Below are 26,358 nucleotides of genomic sequence, written 5' to 3' on the forward strand. Positions count from 1 at the left end.
ACAAAAGGGAGCAAGCAATCAGCAGGTCAAAGTTCAGTGGGTCACGCTGCAATGGTGTGTTGGGGGTGAAAAATCTGCAAGGAAAAACGATGTCATTAATTTTAGTCAAAGCACATTGCTGCAAGTTAGAAATGCAACTACAAGTTTCTTCAGAGATCGGTTTGTGAACACTTCTTTAGGAATAACTAAGCTCGCATGGAACTCCAAGGAGCATCCACGTGACTTTTATGATCAACACGAAGTTTATAAAGCTTTATACTCCTTACAATGTAGAGAGAGGGTGCTGGTTCTCTGCAAACTGTCTGTTAACGGAAACTACAGAACAGCTCGTGTTCTGAACAAGAGATCTTAAACAAGCATGTCAGGCATCACATGACAGCCCTGGCTGCAGGGTTTGCATGCTATCTAAAGAGCAAGCTACCTTGTTTCTGTTACTGCTACAGCAGCAATCAGCTGAAGTAAATCTTGTCAGCTGGATCGTTTAATTGCAGAAACTATAAATACCTCTTTCTGACTAATGTTCACCAGTTTGCAGCACATACCCACACAGTCCTTTAAAACACTACATGTTGTTATTTACGGCTCCAGGATGAGGAGCGGTTCTGCTTGGTTGGGAAACTTTGGGTGGACTTATAACCTATTAGTTACATGGATAGTATCACTCGTACGACTCAGATGACACTATGACACGCAATTAACATCGATATGAATCACAAACAAGTCTGTCTACCTGTTCCCACTCTGCAAAACCTTTTGTTACCATACCAACTGTAATAACAGGTACACTGGCATTGGCATCTGTTTGAGGGTGGAGTAAACATTGTTGCCTGCCCAGAAGCCAGACCACGGAGAACCTGCATGGAATGGCCCTGGACTGACAGTGCTCAGTCAGTAAGTCACAGATGATGTATTTTTCCAAAGCAGCAGCTGTCACTTAACGTCAGAGCTATTATTTATTTATTTATTTTTTTACATCAAAGCTGCTCTTCAATGCAGGTTCTTGAGGCAAATTAGTTTCAATGGAGCTCCAGTCCTATTCAATACACCTCATATGCCTATTCCAGTGGGAAACTAAAGCCCTGTGTTTTGCAATAAATCAACTTTACTTTGTCTCCCCAGTCCCCCAATTTTCAGTCATCCATGTCAACCAGAAGAGGGGGTATTTTACGGTAAGCCCAGGCCCCCCTTGTCCTGACAGGGGTAGTAAATTGATAGCAGTGCTAGTGGAGCTGAGTCAACAAGCAGCAAGATGAGGGAGATATTTTTTAGGGGGGGAGGGTGGCTGGAGGCCTTATCCTGCTCCTCTGGGCTGCTGGGAAGCAAGAAGGGAAATCCGGGCAACTGGAAGATGTTGCTGTAACCTCCAACGCCGTGTGTGCGTCACAGAGAAAGAGAAGCTGTATTCGATGTACATCACTTCCTCACTGCCAAAGTTTCCCTGCTCGCAGTCTCTGAGAGGAGTTTGCTCTAACACAAGAAATGATGTGGCATGAAAGGGAAGCAACCAGTTAAATCACCCTTAAGAGGGGAAGAAGAGAGTTTCTTAATATTTAAAAAGAAAAGGGCGGTAAAGGGTGGAGACAAGGAGGGAAAACATTAAGTGAGTCACATTTCCAATAAAGCTTTGATCTTTTTCTGCATTCCTGTGTTATTCCACCTTTGTCGACCTTCCTGCACACAAATTCTCACTGCTAAACTCCAAACATCACTGAACAAAAAGGAAAACAATTTTCCCCTGTCAATTTTTCATCTCTTCTCTCCTGCCCACCCTGGCCTTGGACTTGGGTTCTTCACTACATGTTAGTTCATTGCCTGAGTAGACCGGTTTGCTCAGTTTTACAATAGGACCCGGGCTCAAAGGCTGGCTGGCATACAAAGGCTCTGCTTCTTTACTGAGTGCTGCAAAGAAACTGAAGGAGGGTATTGTTTGAACACTGCAAGCCCCTGCATTACATCAGCTAGAAGTGCATTAAAAAAAAATGAGTGCATGCACAGTGAGCATGAAATCACACACGCTGCACATATGTCACATTAATAGATGCCAGCATGTATCCATGCAAGTTGCAAATATACAATATCTGTTTTCTGTCTTTCCCTGCTTAGCTTCCTCACACTTGGAGCCATGCAACAAACAATGACTGAATGAGGCCCTGCTAAAGTGGGTCGCCAACCCTATTTATGTGATGTGTGCCCTCACTTCCTTTCAAGAGTGCACATTTTTTCACAATGATTGAAAGGTTAAAGAGTGGGGTTTTACAGCTTTTCCTCTAGAGACTTTGGTCCACATTTTAAATTGTGTTGCGCCTTATCTCATAAGGAAAAACCAGAGATATGTTTGTTTGGACTCCAGAGGAACTTTTTTTCCCCCATAGCCCCCCCTTTGAGCTTTCAGTTTAAGCTCTGTGTGTGAGTGAGCGTGTGTGCCTGTGGGTGGGTGTGTGTGCAACACAACAATGATATCTTGTACTGCTATGCATGTACATTTTGGCCTGTCTGTGTTTTGGCTTAATAACACGACATGCAATTCAAAAGGAGCTTGTCTATCTTTGTGACTGCACACACAGTACCACTGTGAGCGCCCACATTTAAGACACTGCATCCATTCTGTGCTTGTTCACTGAGCGGCAGTAATAAGCGGGAAAAGAGAACAGATAAAATCCTTTAAACAAAAAGTAATCCTATTTTTGCTGATTGAATATGATAGAGATAATCAGTTACCTGTTGAATTGGCAGTAATTCAGTTTTTCCCTTCATGTATCTAATGTAGGCAAATATGTGGTTTTGTGGTAACGCTAAAGGGAGCGACTAAAATCAGCCATCTGCACTTCATAGTGTATTTTATCGCTGCTCAGCCTGAGGCAATGTTCACTGATACAACTCCTTTTTTCAAGTTGACAGGCTTAACAATAGCAGGCATGCAGGACTTATGTTAGACACACAACCCTTGCCTTTCCCCCCCACCTCTCTGATGCACTAGGTCTTCTTTTCTTTTCCCTTTTTTCCCTTTCTTTTCTCCCCAAACGACTACAGGAAATGTCAGTGAGGAGGGATATCAAAAATCCTCCCCTTTGAGAAATATCTTTTCATTAGATGAAAAGGAAGATGAAGGAGGCTTTGGAGCCTCAGCCAAGAGGATCAAGGTGCAAAGACGCAATGAGCCATATAATTAAAGAGCAGCGCACATAAAAACCCGAATCCTTTTCTCGGGTTTAAAGAAATACCTTTTCCTCCTTCCAGTGTTTTGGTAAAACTGCAAAGTGCAGTTTTGAAAGACAGCATTCAGTGACAGTCGATAAACTGTCCTATCATCCCATCCATTGAAATTCTTCTCCTTAAGTTAAGTCTGTGAAGGAGGAATTCTGCATCCATGGCGACCGGACTATAGTTTGCATAGAAATGAGAAGTATTAATGAAAGAGGTGGTGACAAGAACACACACACACACACACACACACACACACGCTTTTCTCTCTGTTTCTGGTTTGCCAGAAAGCACAAACATTCCCACGTGACGGTGGAGTTTGCTCCCTCCCTCACTGAATGCGCTCAGTAGCGCGCTGGTGCACCTTCACGCGCACACGTCCTCGGAGTCGCTCGGGACTTGCAAAGTCTAGTTTGACTCAACTTTCCACCTTAAAGACTTTGTTCAAAGGAACTCAAACTCAGATGAATACGGTGTTTTTTTTATTATATATTTTTTCAGTTTCCGCAAAGGAAGGAGGGAGTGACCGTACTGTTGCCCTTCTTCTTCTTCTTCCACTTCAAATGGGACTTACATGCGCGCGTGTAACTTTGCCTCACTTTTCTCTTCACTGACTGTCGGACCCGCTTCGCCCGAAACATGCCGGAGCGAATAAGCGTTTCGGACTTTGTGATCCTGACAAACGAGGATTTGTCTTCTCCGGGGACTTCAACGTTTCAGTCTAAAATGAGCGACTGTCGGAGCACAGTTTCAGCCGTGGAGGAGGTGAGAGTTGTGGAAGGGGGAGGTGTGTGCAGAAGACATACACCTTTGTTGTTTACCTGACGTTTTACCCCTACCTGTAGCTTGTGTTTTTTTTTTTTTTTTTTTTTTTTTTAAACTCAAGCTTTAATTTTCTTTTTGTAACACAGTTTGCACGTGAGCACAGGTTTCAGCAGTAAACTTGCGGTGTTTCACGGACCGGTAATTTATTTCCAAAAGGTATAGAACCTACAAATGCAAAGTGCTGTGGCTTTGTGTCGGAAAAAGCGGGACTGTCAGTGTATTCATTTTGGAATTTCATGGTTCCCAGTTTAGAACATGGGAGTAGGTTATGTTTTCTGAAATGTGCAAATTGATGGGTGCTGCACTTGTACAGCGTATATGAGTGCGTATATGATCTGTTCAGTATAAACCCCAGTGTCTGATTCAGCAAATAAGTGAAGGTTACATGAGGTTACAGTGTTTATGTCGTCGGTCTAGTGGGAGTCAGAGTGGTGGGACACTAACAGAACACACACGACACAGAAACATGCCTGAGTCACACAGAGTGATGGATTGTGTTTGTAAGGGTAAGCATGCACACATGCCCATAGCTGCAAGCAAGTCTGTCTGCATGCCCCTCTTCATAACTAGTACTTTGAAGACTTGTTTAAGGCTTCTCTGTGTGCACATTGGTGTTTTGTTTGAAATCTCTTCTCTCAAAGCTCCTCGCGCAAACGAGGAAGCAGAGGGAGCCCACTATGAACTTGGCCATAAAACAAATATTCCAAATGTGCATGTCAATACTTCCTTGTCTGTATTCTTTGTGACTAAACTTTGTGGATCAGGGTTCTGCTGCGGTCCATATGGATTTGTGTTTTTGGTTAGAGTCACATCAGTCTGAGTCACTGCTCCTAGCCTGGATATCTTGATGCCCACCTCTAATAAGAGGAAACCTCACCATAGCCTGAGAGAGATGAAGGATCTTCTTTAGGAGTTCCTTGGCTTGAAAGTGAGACTAAGTGGAGACTTTAGAATAAAGAAGAGCATTTTAAACAGCTGTGTGATGCATTTAACTTGGGCTCATGTCCTTATTTATCAGCATGACACGCTGGAAAATACATGGCTGGAATTGCTGTTTAGGGAGGGTCACGCTGGAATTCTACACATGTGAACACAACCAGATGTAAGGGCAGTTATTTATTTTCATAGATGCTCAGATTATAGTTATCATGTTCAGTCAGCTCATCCAGGACTAGGTTGATTAGTGGCAGGAGTAAACCACAAGAAGAAAAGCAGAAGTAAACAGTTTCACTTTCTTTAGCAATAGGCAACAGTAGGTCATGTCATTCCCAGACATGCTTTTAAGAATCAATCTAATCTTGATCAATTAGTTGATGTGTTGAAATGTTAACACTTTGTAACAGATCATATATCAGTCAAGTCATCCAATGTTAAAGTCTACTCACACACCCGTACAGTGGGAATACACAGCCATAGATAATGAAGCAAAGTAACTGTAAGTGACACTATCAACATGAGTACACATGCATTGTTAGTCTATTTCAGCTGAATGGTGGGTTGTCTCTAAAGTTTTTGCGCGCTCTTTCTCACATTTAGTTCATCAAAAGCAACCTGTTTCACTGACCTGCCTCAGCTTGTTTCCACTGTTTATTGCCATCTGCCAACCAACTCACCAGAGGAAACTCCAGCAACTCCCATCTCCAGTCTCCTCTAAATCACTTTCCCACTTCTTGACTATGGCGTCACATAACGGAACACACCCGCACTGCCTTTTAATTAATCAACTAACATTTAGGGAGTGGACCCGACCGGGAAGGCCTGTGGTTTGTAAACAACACCGTCCGATGAGGCAGAGTGTCTGTTAAGTCTAGATTGCTGGCTCATTAAAGCTATTTCTGGTGACGTGTAGGTGGAGTGTCGTAAGTGTAGTTCATTTAAACCAGGGCCCGCGAGAGGAGCATAAACAATATGTAGCTTCAAATAGTTTGGGCTTTGAAGAGTTATTGTTCAAATACAATGAAGGCATTTTAATGTCTGTTTCATGTCTTTGTTATGCAATGTTTTTTTTTTTAGTCTCACAGTGAAAACCTGTTGTTTCAACGCAGACAGTGACAGGTGAAATGCATATTGTGACATCATTTGGGACTGTACACGACAGTGAAACGCAGACTATCATATGCTGAGTGAAGGCTTACTCATCTGTTTTGGCTTTGTCACACATCGTGAGAAAATTAAACCAACACAGTTTCTCAATGTATTTTCTGAAAAGTGTACCAATACACTTGCTGGCACTTTATTAGATACACCTTTCTAGCATTAGATTGAATCCCATTCAGAAGTGTCTTAATTCATTGTGGCATCGATTCTACAAGTTACTGGAAACATTCCTCAGAGATTTTGTCTATATTACCACCACAACATCATAGTTGTTTTTACAGATTTGTTGGCTGCATGTCCACGGTGTTAATCTCTGTTTTACCACACCTTGAAGTTGCTCTGTGGGATTAAGATCTGGTGACTGCGGAGGCCCTTTAAGCGTCACAATCAAAAAAGCAGTTTGATATGATTTGAGTATTGTGAGGTGGCACGCTATCCTGCTGGAAGCAGGCATCAGAAGATGGATACACTGTGGTGATAAAGGAATGGACATGGTCAGCATTGCTGAGCATTGTTTAAATGCCAAAGGATACTTTGGCATTTAAACAATGCTCAGTTGGTAGTAAGGGGGAGAATATAGGTCAAAAAAATATCTACCACACCGTTACACTGCCAAAGACTTGAAGTGTTGATACAAGACAGGATGGATCCATGCTTGCATGTTCAGACCCCACTATTCACATTTCATAGCCAAAATCAAGACTCATCAGACCAGGAAATTTTTTTTCCAGTCTTGTGTTGTCCGGTTTTGATGAAACCGTGCGAAATTGTAACCTCAGTTTGCTGTTCTTAGCTGACAGGAGTGGCACCCGGTGTGGTCTTCTGCTGTTGTAGCCCATCTGTTTCAAGATTCAACATGCTGGGCATTCTTGGATGCTCTTCTGCTTACTTGGCTAAACTTGGTTATTTGAATGAAATTTGCCTTCCTATCTCATTGAAGCAGTCAGTCTGACATCAACGAGGCATTTTCACCCAGAGAACAGCTGCTCATTGGATGTTGGTTGGTGATGATTGTCGTATGGGTGGGAAAATCACAGTAGATCAACAGTTTTGAATTATCCAGACCAGGCACCAGCAATTAAGCAAAGTTCACATGAACTTAAATCAGTTTTCTTCCCCATTCTGGTGCTCAGTTTGAACTTAAGCAGGTCATGTTAATGATGTCTACATCCCTAAATGGACTAGGTTGCTGCCATGTAATTTTCGGTTTTAGATATGTGTATAGACAAGGAGACGAACTGGCGTAGCAAACAAACTGATGTAACGGAGAATTCAGTAAGCATACTTTTTGCTGTAAATGTTGAGTTACTGCAAGTGCAAACATCCTTATCTCTTCCTGATTTCTCTTTCTTTGCAGTCTCTGGAGACAGACCACATAGCCCTACAGAGGATGAAGAAAACAATCAAAGCTATACACACTTCTGGAATCTGTAAGTGCCAGCGTGTCACATGCAATTCTCATTCACTCAGTAGATTATGAGTTAAAGAAAACAATTCTACCTGCACTTATTACTTAGAAAAGTCCCCTTAGTTCTCTTTTTTTTGTACATGAAAAAGGTGATACCGGAGAAAATGCAACAGAAGCACAATAAATTAGCTTACACAAGCTGTAGTTGCACATAAGTTTGTATTTAAAGTGCTACAGTGCAAAAGGGAGCAACAGAAATGGGAAGAAAGTAGGGTAATTTAAAAACAAAATCCCCAGATAATGATTTCCATCTATACAGAAAGTAAAATAGCCCATCTCTCGCTAGCCAGCTGTCAAGTAAAGGTCAACCTCTATTTTGACTGTATGATCTGCTTTGTGCATAGGGGAGCCTTCAGTTCAATTCAGTTTTATTTATGCAGCGCCACGACAACAGCCACAACAACATTTCCTTACGTTGTAAGGTAAAAACCCTACAATATTAGAAAGAAACCCCAACAAACACGTGATCCCTTAAGGGTGAGCACCTGGCGACAGTGGGAAGGAAAAACTCCCCTTTAACAGGAAGAAAACTTCCAATAGAGCAAGGCTCAGTGAGGGGCAGGTATCTACCACAAGCAGCTGGGGGGCGAAGGGGAAAAAGAAAAGAGCAGTGACACACTATGAGAGAAAGAACCAGAGTTTAATAATTACTAATGACCCTTAACATAATTTCTGCTATGGATGACATCATCCGACTTGTGTTTAAGAGTGAGGCCCCCTATTCTGGCACCCAGGGATGATGTTTATTTAAACAACACACTCTATTGTTATGGACTGTGTATGCGTTGGATTCTGTGTTTAAAGTAAATGGCTTTGGTGGTTTCGGCAACTACAAGGCGCCCTCTTCATTGACCTCAGTATCCACAAGGTCACCAAGTGAGTGCTTTCTGAGTTTGTGTGTGTGTGTTGTGTAGATTTATGTCACTGTAGCTTGCCGCAGAGCTGTCAGATGTGGGCATGAATAACACATTAATGCTCACCTCAAAAATGTGTTGGAGAAACAGAGAAAATGCTTAACATGTCCCGAGTTTGTTTTTCTAAAGTTGCTTGCAAGCCTTGCTTCCCATTTTAAGGCATCGGCTTGTACTTTTTAGTAAAATGAGTCAGCAGGCTAGCTGCACAGAGTTAGGCAACCAGATGTATTCAGCTGTGCTATAGCATCTATAAAGAAATATTTTATTATTGTTTGCTTTGTCTAGTTTTTGTCTCTCTAAGTGGAATCATTACGGTTAGTTCCAGTAATCCGAGGCTGGGAGGCCCTTCCCTTTCACTCATTATGCTATTGAACCTATTTAACAGTCCTGATGTTAGTTGTGGACCAACAGTGTGACTCACAATGATAAAAGGCCTGACTCCCACCCCTCCCCCGTGCTGGTTTGATGCTCTGTTACTGTGTCACGTATTTGCAAATTAAGAGATTCTTTTATTTCTTTCTCTATTCCCATAAGTACTCAGCACTTGTTTATGCCAAGATGCTGTGGCCTGTGAGTCTGTGTGTGTTCTAGTAGAGCAGTGAAAAAGCAGAGTTGCCCCGGTGGTATCTGGCAGTTAAAGGTCAGCTGTAACGTCATCCTTTGAGCTATGCAGCGACTCAGCTGTTTGTTATTTAATAGTTGCACGTATGTTTATTGTAATAATTTTTCTTTTCAGCGGCCATGCAGCCACAACCTCTGCAGTTTTCATGCAAACCCCTAGATCTCATCTCCTCCATCCCGCAGTTTGTCTGCATTCCTTCCTTAATTCACAATTTTTCTGTCAGACAAAATGTTCCATTTCTGCTTTTCAGCCAGTGTTAGCCTGTCTCCCATCTGCAGTCAGTTTACCATTTTATATTTGTCTTGAAGTGGAAGTGGAGCAGAAACTTGCTGTGCTTCCTCCCCATGTCTACTTCTGTCTGTTTAGTCAGCTCTGGGTGCCTCTACAGATGTCAGGTCCACGTTATAAGGAGCCCATATTTGTTGATTTACATCCAAGATTTCCTAGCTTGCATTATAACGTGTGTTTGTTCATCCTCTTTCAAAAAAACCTGTAGAATGAAACCTTGTTTTATACTACGTAAGCAAAAGTCGTGCCCAGATTCTTCTCCATCAGCACTTGTTCATAAATATTCAACAGACCGAGAGTTTACAAAAGTTAAGAAAGGGACCTATAAGCCTCTTGGACAAACATGAATTTCCATATGTTCTACTCCTCCTCCTCCACTGGGTGTAAACCAGTGCTAATTTGTCCCACATGCTCGCCTTGTTAAACTATTCCCAAGACAACAAGTCAGTCTGCCTTTGTCAGATTTTCTGTGCCTGTAAATTACTCTGAGTCACTCCTTACGGTCTGTATCAATACTTACTATGTGTGTTGTTTTTCAGCACATGTGGACAGCAAGGAGCAGTATATTGAGCTGCTGGAGAACTTGGGAAATAGCCACCTGACTCAGGACAACAATGAAGTCTCCACAGGGTTCCTCAACTTGGCTGTGTTCACCAGAGAGGTCACATCCCTCTTCAAAAATCTGGTGGGTTAAAAAGGACAAAAGATGGGAATACAAGGGAAAGGAGACATTTGCTTAAATTCTGCTGCTCTTACTAGAGTTGAAATCATTTACACTAGTTGCATAGAACTAGGACTAAGGAAGACATGGCTCTAATATACACAAATATTTATATAATCAGAGAATTTTCAAAGGAAATGTGCCAAATTTCCTTTGTTGTTCCCCATAAGCACATATGTGTGCTCACATACTTACATGCTGCATGAACGAAGGTGGTTTTTAACAGCTGAATACTTGGGCTTTTTGTTTGAGGCAGTCCAGAACCCTCCCTCTGATAGTTTCTTTGGTGATGATAATTCATCCCAGACCTCTACGTGTGAGTCAGCACACACACACACACACACACACACACACACACACACACACACACACACACACACACACACACACACACACACACACACACTTAACATGTGTTTGTCAGGGCCTCACAGGGGCGACTACAGCTTACAGATGTTAAAGGAAGTGGGCCCAAAGGAGGGTGATTTAAGGAGTCGTACTGCAAAAAACTGCCTGAGCATGTCCCTTAATGCCTCGTTTGAGTGTTAGTGTACGTGCCCCACTGTCTCAGTGTGGGTATAAACATGAATCCATTGATCCATGTCATCTGTCCATTTGTTGACATTGGAAGCCGGAATTTCCCTGTGTAAGAACTCTATGTGTTATCTATTGGTTACCCCAGTGTTCGGCTGCCAACCAAAACAAACTTGCCACTCTTCAGGCTGCTGTGTCAATATATCAAGGTTAGCTCTACAGTCGGCTCAAGGATGTGGTTGGACATTAGTTATGTTAAGAGCAGGGTTCGGCTTGGTTGTAATTCACCAGAAGCCATAAAAATAAAATCTAGATGATAATTATCTGGGGATGTGTATCGGTGAGTCATGATGAATGTATGTTGCCATGCATGCCAAAATACTCATGTGATGTACTTAGATGGAGGAACTGGTTGTATTACAGTAAAAGCGACTTGTTGGGGTTATACAGGTTGTTTTGTGATTCATTCTTCCCAAATCCACAATGGCGTTAATCTAAACCTCATCCAAATCTCAAATGAATCTCACTTTACTTTATACAAACACTTCATCCAGAGTCATTGCATCATCCTCCAACTTGGATTCGAGCATTGTAGTGGTGCAGTGTTTTGTTTTTGATGACTCGTTAGTTCAGAATAACAATATCACCGTGCTTGTGAGTTATCAATTTCTCATTCCCAGAAATGCTCGTACAGACAGTCAGAGTGCGTAAAACTCAATGTGGGTGCATCTGTTTCTGCTTATACTACAGCAGCTAAAGGTCATCTGTGGCATTTTACGAAATATTTTTCCATTGTTTTTTTCCATTTTTCCATTCTTCACTGATTTTTTATTTTTTTTTTGTTCTCTTACATGCTTCAGGTACAAAACCTTAACAACATCATGGCGTTTCCTCTGGAAAATGTGCTGAAGTCTGAGCTTCGAGACAGCAGATTGGTGAGTCTGGATTTTATTACTTACGGTATAAATGAAATTCTCATTTAAATACTGCAACCTAAACTGGTTCACATGTGATAAAGTTTTATCGTTATTGTTTACCTAGCAACAGATATGTGGATTGTAATCCCTTTTTTGAAAAAAGAAATGCAGATTTTTGTCAAATATGTGAGGATAGCTCAATATTATAAAATAGAAAAAGATGTTTAGATGTTACAGTTCACACAGAAATCTTCAGATGAGCCAACCGAAAGCCTCGTGATGACTTTATATAGTCAAGATGCAGTGCTTTGTATGTGAGGAGGTTCTGTTTGTGTATGGGATATCACTGTCTGGAAGAATGATTCAACTATTGCAGTGTAAACTTTATTTTAGGGCAGATTTCCTCTGGCAGAAGTTGTATTCACTTAAATGTTGACCCCACTAAAGTATTCTTTAATATAAGATTATTTATCCAAATGAAATAGTAAGAGTTTGCTACGTTCCAGCACAGAACTTACCCGTCTTGCCAAGTATTTAACCTTTTGATTTGCCATGCTAACACACTAGTGAATAATAACTAGCCAGTGCTTCTGCAATCTCCCATCTCTGCCCTGTCTTTTAAACAGCTGACTCTGCAACTGAATATTGCTTCATTATAACTGTGAAAGAAGGCACAATGCCCCTGAAATCCTGTTCATCCAGATAGCAGACTAGCCGACTAATTGCATCACAGTGTGTTACCTGTCTCGCTCCACCCGCTTGAGCAATAACCAGGAAGAGCTGTAAAGTACAGTTATTACTGTGTGTAATGCAATGGGGATATATTATTAATCGTTTTCTCTCCTCTCCCCTCAAACAGGAGCTCAAGAAACACATGGAGAAGAGCTGGAAGGATTATGATGTAAAAATGTAATTATCCATACTCTGTCCATACTGTTACTTCACATTCATCTGTAAGAGTCAGACTGCAGTAGAGTTCTTCATCATTGGCTCATTGTTTTCCTGAGAGTAAACAACCTTTTAAAAGCTGCACTGTAGATATGATGTAGTAATGCCATAGCCTCATGTGACATTTTGATTTGTGCGATGATAACGGCGCCGTGAAATGAAAATGTTTGTATGTCAGAGGCTGTAATTGTATCTGGCTTGCAAGCCGGTAATCTTGGAGTGCAGCCTCATGCCTTTTTAATAGGATGGCTAATCCACGTATAGCCCTCTGTGTCCTTGTCCTCTGCATTGCAGCAACTTCAGCAAAAGTAACGTTTGTTTCACATTAATTAACTCCAGCTCTATTGCCTCTTCATATGCAGTTTTAGTTGCCATTGTCTGATGTTAGCAGATAAACACGATATATACACTCATTTCCAGCAAGTGTTTTTCTAGTGAATTTGCAAAATAATGCAGACACGAGGGTTCACAAAGTGTAAATGCTCATAAATTCATAGCCACTTGCACAGGCCTCACATTGATGCATGACAGAAATATAGATGAAGATGGTGACGAATGTGTTTGTTTCAAAAGCTTCATGTATTATATTTCCTTCTCATGTGGGGTTTAGGAATTTGTGTGGCAGCACAAGTTAATAAGATAATGATTCATATCCCAAGGTCATTTCCAGTTACTTTAAAAAGAAATCAAGCCCAAGCATTTGCACTTTACAGCCGTTATTTGATTTCAATCCAGCTCTGGTTCAAAGTGTTTTATAATGCTGTAAGGAGATTACATTTCATCCAACTTCCTCGCTCGACATGAGAAAGGGAAGCATGATGGTGGAGTTTGTGATGGAGTAAAAGCTGCACATGTTCATACAGATGGAGCTGATCAGATTTAGCTTTTGTGACAAACATCGTGTGTGCAAGTAAAGACAGAAAACCTTCTTTATGTCTTCTTTTCATTCTTTCTTCCATTCCCTTCCCCCCTCCAGAGTGAAGCTAGAGAAGGAGAGGAGGGAAAAGAACAGGCAGCTGGGACTGATCAGGACAGAGGGATCAGATGGAGCAGAGGACATGGAGAGAGAGAGACGGATCTTCCAGCTGCAAATGTGTGAGGTGGGGAATTGGTGCCAGTCAAAATACCATACTCCAGACTCCGTTGGCATATCTGAGCTGGGCTTCATTTACTTTACCAGGGTGGTCTGCTTATGTGGATTACATATTCTATTCATGGTGGACACTGGTGGTCACTCCTTTTTGTGTCTCTTCAATCCAATTCCTTTGATGGAAAAATATATTTCATTAGACTTAAACATGAGCATAGTTATTGAGTCTCAAAACTGAATTTCAGAATAGGTGGTGTCCTATAGATTAGCATACAAAGAAAATTCAGAAGCAGGTAATTGTGCATCATCATGCATAATCAGTCACCAGATTGGGGGAAATGGGTGAAAAATGCACTTGTGGTGTAGTCCTAACTGAGTTTGGTGGTGCACATGCAGCTGGAGAAAAGCCTGAGGAAAAGAAATAGTCTTATCTTGACTGAGACCAGCTGTGGAGACAAAGAGGAGAGGCAGGGGAAGATGAAATTTTCACTTGTTGCAGCTTACCCTAAACCCTCTGTCTATTAATCTTTCTTTCCACCTACATATATGTAAACTCAGTAAATCACACAAAATGTCACATGAATGAGCAACACAGAGCTGTTTCAGGTAGACTGTGATGGACGAATCCAGATGAAGGTTTTATGGGGCAAAGACTCGAGTACAATGTAGTCATTCAATCCACACAGAGCTAAAACCCCATCACTCAAAGTCTCTCTCTCTCTTTTTTTACATTTCATCATTACATACTGTGAATTTGTGTGTTTTTGTTTATCAATAAAGACTCTTTACATTCGAGCTGTACAGTTAAAATATGCAGTAAACACATTAAAGGTGTGCACTCAAGGGTGGAATTTAAGCTACTGAAAAACGGTAGCGTCATGCTTCGCTGCATGTTTTTACAGACCCATCGGTCCTTTCTATGGAGAGTGGTTTCAGAGGTGTTTTTAACTGTCTGTTTTTATTCTTTTAGTACCTTTTGAAGATCCAGGAGCTGAAGGTGCGTCAGGGTCCTGATCTTCTCCAGAGCCTCATCAAATATTTCCAGGCTCAGCTGAGGTCAGTATCTCAGCTGGCATCTACTTTCACAGATATGTTGAGTTTTAAGGGATTCTGCACAGCAGTCGGTCTTTTTGCAAAGCCTGTTGCGGTTCTTGTTAACCATTTACACTTTTTATTCCTACCTAGGCTTTTTTTTTTTTTTAATGTGGGAGTGAAACTGTTGTTACAGTTACAGCATGTGGTGTTTTAGTTGGTGTGAAATCAGATGTTTAAACTAAAGTAGCTTGTCTCAGCATTTGTTCTTTTTCTGATCTCAGTTTCTTTCAGGATGGGCTGAAGGCTGCAGAGAATCTCTCTCCCTTTATCGAGAAGCTTGCTTCATCTATTCACACGGTACACATGAAAGCTGCTCTTGTGTTTTTCACTCCTCCTGGATTATATGCATGTTTTTTCTTACCCAGTGTTGCTGTAATTTTAAAAGAATATTTGATTGCACTAAGAAGTCAAAATATGCACATACCCCACATATTGATGCTATCATTCTAACAGACTACTTTTCTTCATTCATTTATGTTTGGGAGGAAAATACTGTGCACATATAGAATTTTACAGTAAAACCCTGTGTTATGTTTCAGCATTTACTTTTTCAATGTTGGTCTTTCGCAACAGCCAACCCCCTCTTCACTGAATCCACAAGCAGCGACTGTTTAAAGGAGTCTCTTCCCAGAAATGCTTGCCCTGGTTTCCAATAGATGGAAATGAATGTATCATTCATTTTCATACTTTCCTTAGTACACATCTATTTCTCCAACCGCTTTAACTGGGTTTCTGCCTGCGCACTATTTGCCGTGCTCCATTTTTCTGGTTGGAGCTGCTGGAAACAGACTGTTAACTGTGATACTGGAAACGTTAGAGGTTTTTCTGGTTCTTCATGGGCAGAACACAGAGCCGTTCAGACATGCCAGACCTCAGTCTCGGGAAGGAAATTCAGATAGAATCTGTGTCATGGTTCTCCAGGAAAACAAAATACTTAAACTTCCCAGTTAAACTGGCCTGTGTTGCTTGTGAGTGTGGTCATTCTGCTTCTTAATTCAAAATGAAAAACCTCAGAAGACTACACACCCAAATACTGAACTCTGTTCTAGATCATTTAGATCGTTACACAAAGCTGTGTGTTGTCTTTCCACACCCAGAACAAATGAAAAAAGAAAAACATGTATGTGATCAAGTGAACATATTCTCTTCTTCCAACTTTTTTCTTCTTTTTTTAGTAAAAATATTTTCATGGTGTGTTTTGTAGGTTCGCCTAGACCAAGATGAAGAGGTAAAACAACTCACACAGTTGAGGGATTCTCTTAGATCACTTCTACAAGTGGAGGGCAAAGAGGTATGTTTATTTATGTTAGTCTTTATTTATGTCTGGTAAGTTAGCTTACTGTAGACCTTTTAATTTGTCTGTGTAAAACCAATATCAGCGCTATAAAAAGCCCAGGTGCACTGGCTTTAAGTTTCCTGCTGATTACAACAGTAGTGTTTTGCCACCGTTGTTATTGTATTGCTTTGAATTTTTATAATCTGGACAACTGGTTTGAAGCTTTAAAGTTAAATCCTTAAATCACTGTTTATATTCCAGGAGTACCTCAACAGGAAAAACTCTGGCAATGGGTATAGCATTCACCAACCGCAGGGAAACAAGAAGTACGGAACGGAGAAATCCGGTTTCCTGCTTAAGAAGAGTGACGGGTGTGTAAAGGCATTAGCTGGTGTCATGTATGAAGTTGGAACACAAGCATTTTGCAGGAATCGCAAGTACATACAGAATAAGAAGAATGGGGTAAACGGTGCTCACTAACATTGTAAAAGACAGAAATGATCTCAGCTGGGTGAAAATTAAGTAAGTATGGCACAGAGAAAGAAAGGCTAATGCAAACTTCATCTGCCCCAGCTGGTCTTCATTATTGTGAGATGAACATTCAAGCAGGGGCCCCTCCTGTGGAACTTATTGGCAGACTGGCTAGCTAGCTGATCCAACATTTGCGTCATGCGCATGCACGAACAGACACACACACACAGTCCTAGATTAGTGTGTGATAAAGAGAGGGGATGTGGTTCAGTAGGGCAAATAGGAGGCTTTGGGGGAGTAAACTTTTCTCAGGCCACTGACAAAAAACAGAACATGTGCTTTAGCAGTTTTACCTGATTCAATCAAGATGACGAAAACTGTACTGTGAATAGGAATAATCTGGGCCAGCAGCGTGTATCTAATGGTATCTGTTAACACGGCTTTCACTTAATGCACTGCACACATCATACAGAGAGTTAATAAATATATTCATGTATTTGATTGTTTTTTTTTTTAATAATAATTGGCCTTTTTCTTCTTCATTTGTGTTTCATCTCAAAGGATAAGGAAGGTTTGGCAGAAGAGAAAGTGTGGAGTCAAATTCGGCTGCCTGACTATTTCCCACAGTACGGTGAGGACTCATGATTGATACTGTGCTTTTAGACAATAAATGCCACATGAGGTAAACTGTCAGCAGTGAATACAGCAAATATGTGAGCAAATACATACTGATACAAATGTGTTTGTCTTCAGATCAATCGACCCCCAGCCAAGCTGAACCTGCTGACCTGCCAGGTGCGACCGAACCCCGAGGACAGGAGGACCTTTGACCTTGTCACTCGTAGGTTTATTTTTAACTTTTGACCTTCAAGCTTTCCCCTCAACATATGATCATTACAGACTGTAAACAGTCATCTGCAGCACAGATGACTTGGAAACTTGCCTCTTTGGTCCTCACATTTGAAATCAGGATCTGAGACATTTAATTTTGGTGTAAATGGCAGACATTCCCAGTGATTAATATGAAGTGCTGCGCGGTAAAACAGAGGTGGTTGTGTGCTTCACGCTTGTTTTATGCCATGTCTAGTTGCGCAAGCTTTATATTGACTGTTGTCTTTCAAGCCTCTCTGCTCCAATTTCTACTGTGTAATTTAGTTTTCAAGATAATATTTAACTTTTGTTTTTTCCCTCTCGATAGATAACCGGACATATCATTTCCAGGCAGAAGACGAGCAGGAATGTTTGATGTAAGCTTTGAAAGTCCTGTAGGCTGCATGCTGGCATTTTTGTCTGTTTTCTCATTATAAAGCAAGTTGTTGCATGCCATACCCTTTTTATGTCAGTGGAGTTATGTATAAGAAAGAATCTTTACAATGTACACATGAACAGCCAGGACTCCAGTCAGAGACAATAAATCGTTCCTGTAAGGAAAGGGTTAAACATGTTTTCATGAAACAAGAAACGCTATAATTTGACGGCTCATGCAGTAAAGAACAAGCTGAGCTGACAATTTACAAAAAGTAAGACAAACTAAATGATGCAGAAAGACTGTTTGAGTCTGACAGAAACCTAGTCTCTTCTGGGTGGGAATTTTCTTGGTAGCCACAGGCAGCAAGCAGGGGAACTTTGTGTGTTCTGATGTGGTTTTGGATGGGATTGCAAGTGGGGTTCTTCGTCCGCTGTCCTTCCCTTCTGTGTGGGCCTCCAGGCAGTTTCTTTGATGTGATGAGCTATGTAAGTTTAGGGGTGCAATAACAAATGGTTTAAATGGAAAAGTACCCGAGCTTCAGAAATGATAGATGTGAGAATCACTAACTCATATTTCTATATTACTCATAATTCAACAACAAAAAACATGCATAAAAAATAGTTTAGCATTTTTTGATGTTTTAGTGAAAGAGTCTTCTCGTTTCCCATGGTGTCGCTGACTCTCTGTGGTTTAAACTTCAAAATGAATTGTTACAATATATGAAATTTAATAACAATGTTCTAAATGTATATCGTTTGCACTTTAGTTGGGTGTCCGTGCTGCAGAACAGTAAGGAGGAGGCCCTGAACACAGCGCTGGGTGGGGATCAGCTTCACCTGCAGGACAGTGGGCTTCAGGAACTTTCCAAAGCCATTATTGCTGAGCTTCGACACATGCCTGGCAATGAGGCCTGCGCAGACTGTGGAGCTCCAGGTTGGCCAGTCATTCTTATATATGGTTACAGAAGTACAAGCATGCAATTACATTTGTTTTATGAGCATAATGAATAATCACCAGCTGTGTCTCGCAGATCCAACATGGCTGTCGACCAATCTGGGCATCCTGACGTGTATTGAGTGCTCCGGCATCCACAGAGAGCTAGGGGTCCACTACTCCAGGATCCAGTCCCTCACTCTGGACCTACTGAGCACCTCCGAACTACTGGTACTAAATAGACACATGGGAACAGACAGACATTATGCAACAATGTGCTATTCTTTGAAATGTCTTCATGTCACATATTTGTGGATGTATTGTGTGTCACTCCAGCTGGCCGTCAGTATTGGCAACACTCGATTCAATGACATCATGGAGGCAGGGCTTCCAAATGACTCTGTCAAACCATTTCCACAAAGTGACATGTGAGTCTGATTTATAATTTAAGTGATCATGAAAATGAGTTATAAATACACACTTCCTTTGACATTAAGAATGGCTTCAACAATGCCAGCTTATTAGTTTATATTATTGAATTGCATTTGCTTAACAACCAGGAATGCCAGGAAGGAATACATTGTGGCAAAGTACGCTGAGCGTCGCTACGTCCTACGCAGAGAAGAAGCAAATCCTAGCCTGCTTTATGAAGCCGTGAGGAGCCGTGACCTCGCTTTGCTTCTGCAGCTCTATGCTGAGAGAGCAGATCTGGCCAAACCACTCACACTCCCCGAAGGACAGGTAAAGATAACTTAAAGCCACAAGTGGATTACCACACATTCATTTCCTCCAGAAAGCTGCCCTGTTAGGGTGGGGAAAGCTTGTAATAAACCTTTATTACGCAGTGACAGATTTAAACTTTTGACATTCCTGCAAATGATGTGCGTTTAGTTTGAATGACAGCTACATCCTGACCGGGTCGTCCATCCAGTTTGTTTACAGGTTTAAAGGGAGAGGTTTTAAAATGCTGCTTTGTTGTTTTTACTTTAGAAAAGTTGACAGAAATAAAGACAGAAATCCACCTAATGTTTACAAAAATATATCATATGACACAGTGCTCATATAATGCAAGTAAACAGTTGCAGTATTTGAAATATATTTATGGGTGGGTCATGAGAGGCCCGCCCATCTCTTTTGACCTTTAATTTAGTCTTTACCCTCCTCTGTTGTCTCTCTCCAACGCCTCGCCTTCAAGTCTTTAATCATATTCTGCCCTCCTGTTATGGACTTCCTAGTCAGCGCATGTGCGCGCGTGCATGTGTGTGTGCTTGTTTGTGTTGGTTGGCTTTCATTTATTATTTCAGCTCTTAGTTCAGAGCTCATGTCTCTGGAGAACAAATAAGCCAGGCTCATTGAATTATGCAGGCTCTTCTGTCTTTCTTCTGCCCCTCCTGTTTGCCCTTCATATAAACAGATAAGGCCTGAAGCTTTTAGCAGTTTTTAACACAACAACATGAAACAGTTGTTGCATGGTCAACCTCTGACTTAAGCTTTAGTGTTATCATATTTGTAAGACTGATTTTTAACATAATGTGCAGCCACTTCAGGTGATTGACTGAAGTAGCTATGCAAAAAAATATGAAAACAATATGTAGTACAGATGGAAGATCTCTTTAAATGTCACCAATTTGACTTTATCTTTGCTTTCCACTAAGGGACTCAAGGAGACAGCGCTCCATCTTGCTGTGCGTCTGGAGGAAAAAAGCTCTCTGGCACTTGTGGATTTCCTTTGTCAGAACAGGTCAGACATTGATATGTAGCATGTTTTACTTACTTTGCATGGACAGTTTGGTTTTTGCTTTAGTACAGTTTTATGCCAGCTATCAAATCTATACATTCATCTTACAGTAACTGTCTGGAGAAGAGAACCGCAGAGGGGAACACGGCCCTTCACTACAGCGTCTTGTATCATAAGCCTGAATCTCTTAAGTTACTCCTCAAAGCGAAGGCAGCGCTTCAAACGGGTACATTTTACTCTGTTAATTGTATTTCTCTTTTGCATAGTGTCACAAGTAGAAAGCCGCTATTTTTTCTTTCTCCTGTAGTGAACTCGGCAGGAGAGACGGCCTTGGATACTGCCAGGAGATTGCAGCATAAACAGTGTGTCGAGCTGGTGAGATCTCACTTCCCCTTTAGCTTTTAAAGTTTTTAATTCATAATACTCAGAACACACACTGGCAGGAAGTAAGTTCAGCTGAGGAATCAAGTGGCAACATTATAATACCTACCAGAAATCCAACTCCAGAAGCAAAATGACCCAATTTCCACAGCTGGAAACACTACCTTGAAATAACTCCCTGTGCAGCAGAGCTCAGCTAGGGAACCCTATCCTCATTGGATCCCAGTGTGTATCATTCATAAACTGGTTTTATTTTCTTACCGGCCATCTGCCCTGCTGAATCAGACCTGCCTTGAGTAACATCCTGTTTGATTGTGAGAAATCTTAGAAAAGAATCCTTTGTGGAACAATTAAAAAAAAAAAAAAAAAAAAGTTAGACGAGTAAACTACAAAATTCTTGCGTTGCATAATCGGCTGTACAACTTTTAGCTTGCAATGACACACGACTGTTTATGTGGAAGGATGTAGACAGACTCTTTGGACTTTTGGTTTCACTTTGGTGAAAAATGTTGACCCAAGAGTCAAACTTCCCCTTCATGCCTTTTTTCCTGCTAGCTGTATTTTTTGTCTTTAACATAACAGCTAACAAAAGATTGCAACGTTTACTATTATTAGTAGTAAAAACAAACAAACAAAACTACATTACAGCAAAACGTTAACAAGCAAAATAAAGAGAAGACGACAATCAAGTCAGCATAGGAGTGAAATAAATTAGGTTTGATATGACAAAGTTAACCGATCAAATAAAGTCGTGTGTACTAATGTAGATAGTTAAATATTCTTTTTGTGCTCTTTTGTGTTTTTTAGTTGGAGCTGGCGCAGAGTGGGACGTTTAACTCTCAGATACACGTAGAGTTCATGTGGGAGACGCAGTCTCAGGAATTCTATGACAGTGAAGATGACCTGGATGAGAGGGTAAATGCCACACACACTAACCACAGTCATTACTGACTTTACCTTTAAGTCAAAGCTTGGCCTTTTTCCTTTCATTTTACATTATCCATTTTGGAAAGTTTATAAATAAAATTTAATGAAGAAAGATGAGGCGGCGCTATAGAAATTAATGTTTTGTTTATTATCTTCTAACTCCAGGTGAGCCCATTACCCAAAAGCCGGTCTCCTCTGTCATCAAATGGAGGTGGTGGACACTGGAGTGTCAGTTCTTCCGCTGCTAGTACAAGTAGCAGACCTTGTCAGGCTTACGAGAATATAGAATTTCTATATAAAAATCCACCAGTCAATAGCGCCCCCTCTGGAGCTTCAATGCCTCCGCCACTGCCAGCTAAATCCATCCAAAGAGGTAAACTACGTTATACAGATTCTCTAGATTAAAAATAAATGAATGAGTTATTTAAGCCAATGCTAGTTTTATCAATTTACATTGTTGCTCTTGTTCTTCTTTTTTTGCCCTCCACAGGCCGCTCAGACCCACAGATCTCAGCCACATCGCATGAAGGAAACCAAATTCCACGACGCTGCTCGAACCCGTCCTATCACTCATCCAGTCCCCAGATGCAGGCACGACAGAGTCCTCCTTCAGGAAATACAGAAAACCAAGGCCAAGGTGGGAGACCCCCTAGGTCTCCAAATGGACAAGCAAGCCTGCTCAGGGCACATAGGCAGACATGGGATGGTCATCTTGGTTTGAGTTCTGGATCTCAAAGTGGTGCCACATCAGGTTTTTCTCAGAATCACATAGGGCCTGTCAGGTGAGGAAGAAGAATGTGAATCTAGCTCCTGTTGTTTTAATACTACACAGTTTAGTATAATTTGATCTTGTTATTTCTGGGTTATTTTTCCAGTTCGGAGAAGACCACGTCATACCGCCGCACGAGCAGTGGAGGAGGCAGCCAGGGAAAGTGTAGCGTTTTGTCTTCGGCCTGTGTGGGCAGCCAGGAGGATCTGTACTCCACCCCAGGAGGGAATAGTAAAGCCCTTACCCCAGCTACTGCTCCAGTCCCCGCCCCTTCGTCCTCACCTGATTTGACCTGTATCCCACGACCTCGCAGGAATGCTATGGTACAAATGACAAAGACACCTTTTTGTATTATTTTTAAATAAGTTCAAGTTCTCTATGTCACACGCTTCCATTTCAGGAGTTTTTCACTGGGGAAAAAACGCTTAAGAGATTTCACAGTCAGTGTATGAATTTGCTGGTGGCACACTGAGAAGCATAGCTTACAGAAGCATATGTCTTTTCCAGGTTTCTAACAGCAGGCCACATCAGAAGCGCGTCAAGGCTTTGGTGGACTGCCGAGCTGTCAGTTCTGAGCAGCTCGCCTTTTTCAAAGATGAAATTATTGTGGTCACAGCCACTAATGACCCCCACTGGTGGGTAAGTGTAACTACAGATTCATTACAACCTATTTCCCACTCAGTAGCAGCTTTCTGCATGAAGGCCCAGCCATCAGTCTAAGATAACCTTGTTTATTCACCCACTACATACTTTTTCTGTCAGTAGTTTACTCAGGAGTCAATCCAACAGTTATTACTATTTGGCATTTTTGTGGATTTGTATATTTATAAACTCAGAGTAAAGTACAGTAAAATTAATTACCAAAGTTATAAAAGTTAAAATAAATTGACTGGAAATAGTACATAGAGGGATTTGATTGACAGACATATATTTTTCCTAACAGACTGGTCACATAGAGGGGGATCCATCCAGGAGTGGGGCCTTTCCTGTAAACTATGTACACAAACTAACAGACTGAAGAGGGAACACAGTATTCTTCAAAATGGCAAAATCAACCATTTGATCCTTGGAAGTTGATCATCACAAGTTGGAATTTATCCAGGAGTGGACTGTATTATTTTTCTTGGATACAACTGGAACTGACAACATTCCCACATAACGATTTCTTGGCAAAGGGATATGTGAACATTGCGACTTTAGGATTTTAAACATTTAGTCATCCCTAGAAGGCAATAACAAGAACTGAAAGCTTTCATGCCACCCTTTCTAAAACCCTAAACAGCTATTAAAAGGAACGTGTTGTGCATTTATTGTCCAATGTTCATTTGACCATTAATTATATATTTGTATAGCAAATGCTGAAGTTGCTTATGCTGATCTAGGACTTGTACATAGAGGCAATATTTACTTGTAGGGCAGAAACCCTGTAAGGCACTTTAAACTCTGAAGGAATCTTCAGAAAAGCTGGCACAGCTGTAAGTGTGTACATAGCCAGCTACTGAATCGGGATGTAGCTTCCCCCCCTTTTCCTTTGTTCTTAATGGAAACCGTTGAACTGTTTGGAATCGCAGTATACTGTGACTTGGATATAAGGTTCAAACCTGCTCAGTGTCTCAGTGCCGCCTTCCCGGGAACCTGCCAGCCAGTCTGCCTCCTGCAGGCGTCTGGACACCCCAAGGAGAGATCAGAAACTTTAGCCCAGCCGTGTTGACTCTCTGCATAGCTCTCTGGCGGCATGGAGAGCAGAGGATCCGGTTTCTTTTGGCTGTAGGCACTATTCTCTGGAGAACATGAAATAACGATGGTGTTAAGAAAAAAAAAAAAAAAAAGACTTCTGTATTACCAGAAAATGGCACTTTAAGAGGGCTTGTTAAGAATAGCATCCTACTGCAGTAATTTGTTCAGTGAACACTTCTTTTCATACACACACAGTGGCCTTCAGGATCCTTTAGGAAAGAAAGGATAGGAAAGCAGAGAATGGGAGAGCTTTCACTGCCAGACGTAAATCTTCAAATCTAACACATTTCACAGAATTTAACCCACAACTTCTTGTACATACGTGTCTGAAATGTCTATATATGTGCACTCATCCAGAGTATATAACACCATTTTTACATTTTATGTATCATAAATGATTATATCATTACAGATAATCTTACTTCATGTCACGAATTTGATGTCCTCTCATTTGACATATTTTGTCTTCTGGTGTTTTGTTAGTTGTTAAATGACTGTGGATGGGAGCGGATGGACACAGATGCATAATATATTCATAAAAGCATTCTTTCTCATTAAACTAAAAACTTGTCACAGTTTCTTCTGGCAAATAAATCATGGGAGAAGCAGGTTATCAAAGATGACAACAGTTTACTGCAGCTGTAAGTAGGAACTAGCAGATTAGCTAATTTCATTGCGTGTATTTGACACATACTCATTAAACTTCTTTAACTCCTGTGATGTCTTTTATACTTTTACATAAGGTCAGATATTTTGGTACCAGGGATGTCATCTACTAATCATAAGGTTGGTGGTTCGATCCCTGGCTGATTGAGTTATTGTGCCAAACTGTTACTGGGCGAGATTCTGAAGCCCGATTCGCTCTGGATGTGTTAATCGGTGTGCAAGTGATATAAGACATGAGTTGCATAAAGTACTTTGAGTGCTTAAGTGAAGTAGGGAAGTGCTATATACAAACCAGTCCATTTATTTCAGCACATTATTAAAAGTTGGTGGAATGGTAACTCGAGACAGCAATCAGGGAGATTAAAATGCACTTTACTGTCTTGTCTCCAGCTGCCTGTGGCTGCGACACAGTATAATCTAGGCTCAACACTGCCAGATTATGAAATGTGTGACTTATAATACTTAAGAATACACTAATCCCTAATAGTCCATATTCTGAAAACCTGAACTCATTTAAGATCTTTAGAGTCTAATATAAGACCTGCAAAAAATTACTTTGTTCTAATCAACAGGTTAAAACCTCTTTTTTAAAAAAAAGAATAAATTGAATTTTAATTTTGACATTTGCTTTTCCACCTTTTTCTTTTTCCGATATTACCCCCCATTTTATTCTTAAATGACTTCCTACAGCTAAATCTCTTCAGCCGTCTCTCTTGGCTGTATTCTCTACAGTTCTGTGTTATTCCAGCTTCACTTACTCTCCATCCAGATGTTGCTTATCCCCAACCCTCTGTCCCAGAGCCAGGATGACCAAATTCCAACCTGTCACTTACATAACACTTAACTAACAGCCAGGATAATAACTCACTCTACCACATACTAGTCTGTTCTGCTGGCTGAGCAGCCCTTGTGTAAACCCATATCCGTTGTCCTGTCTGGCTGTACTAGTACACCCAGAGTATATAAATGTCAGCTGTAAAATATTATTTTCTGAAAACCTTTAAATAACAAACATCCGTTCGCTAATAGGCTTATCTATTTTATCATTACATACACGAATACAAGAATGCACAAATATAATTTAATGTAATACACTGAAATATTATAGGCATCTATAAAATGTGGAGTAAAATTAATGATTCCAAAGCAATTTTTTGTAAATATAATAGGTTTGAATATAAATTTGCAAACTCTTAAAATTAATAAAATGTAATGGAGATTATACTAACTTCCTAATACTCAAGATAGTGAAATCTGTGTAAAACCCATACACATGCTTCTTATTAACTGAGAAGCAGTAAAATCACTGGCTTAAAGTGATATAAGACATACTTGTTTGCAATAATGAGCACTTAGAAGTGGGATATATTTGAGTAATTATGCAATTTCCCTGAACAGAGGGTTATCAAGCTTCCACTTAACTGCATAATGAGCTAAGAAAGGACTCTAATGGACAAGCAAATGGCTAAATGGCACACTCACTGGTAAGAC

The 26,358-nt window shown here is 40.8% G+C and overlaps 1 protein-coding gene across 2 annotated transcripts; it reads left to right on the plus strand.

The window, feature by feature from the left end:
• The first annotated feature begins 3,535 nt into the window (after window positions 1–3,535).
• On the plus strand, window positions 3,536–24,917 carry asap3 (ArfGAP with SH3 domain, ankyrin repeat and PH domain 3). Of its 2 annotated transcripts, none has more exons than XM_086274479.1 (26): window positions 3,536–3,966; window positions 7,481–7,553; window positions 9,955–10,100; window positions 11,531–11,605; window positions 12,447–12,496; window positions 13,512–13,635; window positions 14,596–14,681; window positions 14,942–15,017; window positions 15,925–16,011; window positions 16,258–16,367; window positions 17,029–17,098; window positions 17,221–17,308; window positions 17,666–17,714; window positions 18,483–18,649; window positions 18,747–18,880; window positions 18,986–19,077; window positions 19,210–19,390; window positions 20,305–20,390; window positions 20,498–20,613; window positions 20,695–20,762; window positions 21,576–21,683; window positions 21,861–22,068; window positions 22,186–22,477; window positions 22,571–22,787; window positions 22,972–23,099; window positions 23,408–24,917. In XM_086274479.1, coding segments are annotated over exons 1-26 (2,958 nt in total). In that variant the 5' UTR covers window positions 3,536–3,840; the 3' UTR covers window positions 23,409–24,917. The 2 variants fall into 2 exon arrangements, with proteins under 2 accessions (XP_086130605.1, XP_086130604.1); XM_086274478.1 differs by having other exon boundaries at window positions 3,537–3,966; window positions 22,972–23,103.
• The last annotated feature ends 1,441 nt before the right edge of the window (window positions 24,918–26,358 follow it).

This window comes from Aulonocara sp. 'chitande type north' Nkhata Bay, linkage group LG19, assembly GCF_057382095.1.
Source record: "Aulonocara sp. 'chitande type north' Nkhata Bay isolate Kocher_YH1m ecotype deep benthic linkage group LG19, A_spYH_male_GT1.1, whole genome shotgun sequence".
Lineage (NCBI taxonomy): Eukaryota > Metazoa > Chordata > Actinopteri > Cichliformes > Cichlidae > Aulonocara > Aulonocara sp. 'chitande type north' Nkhata Bay.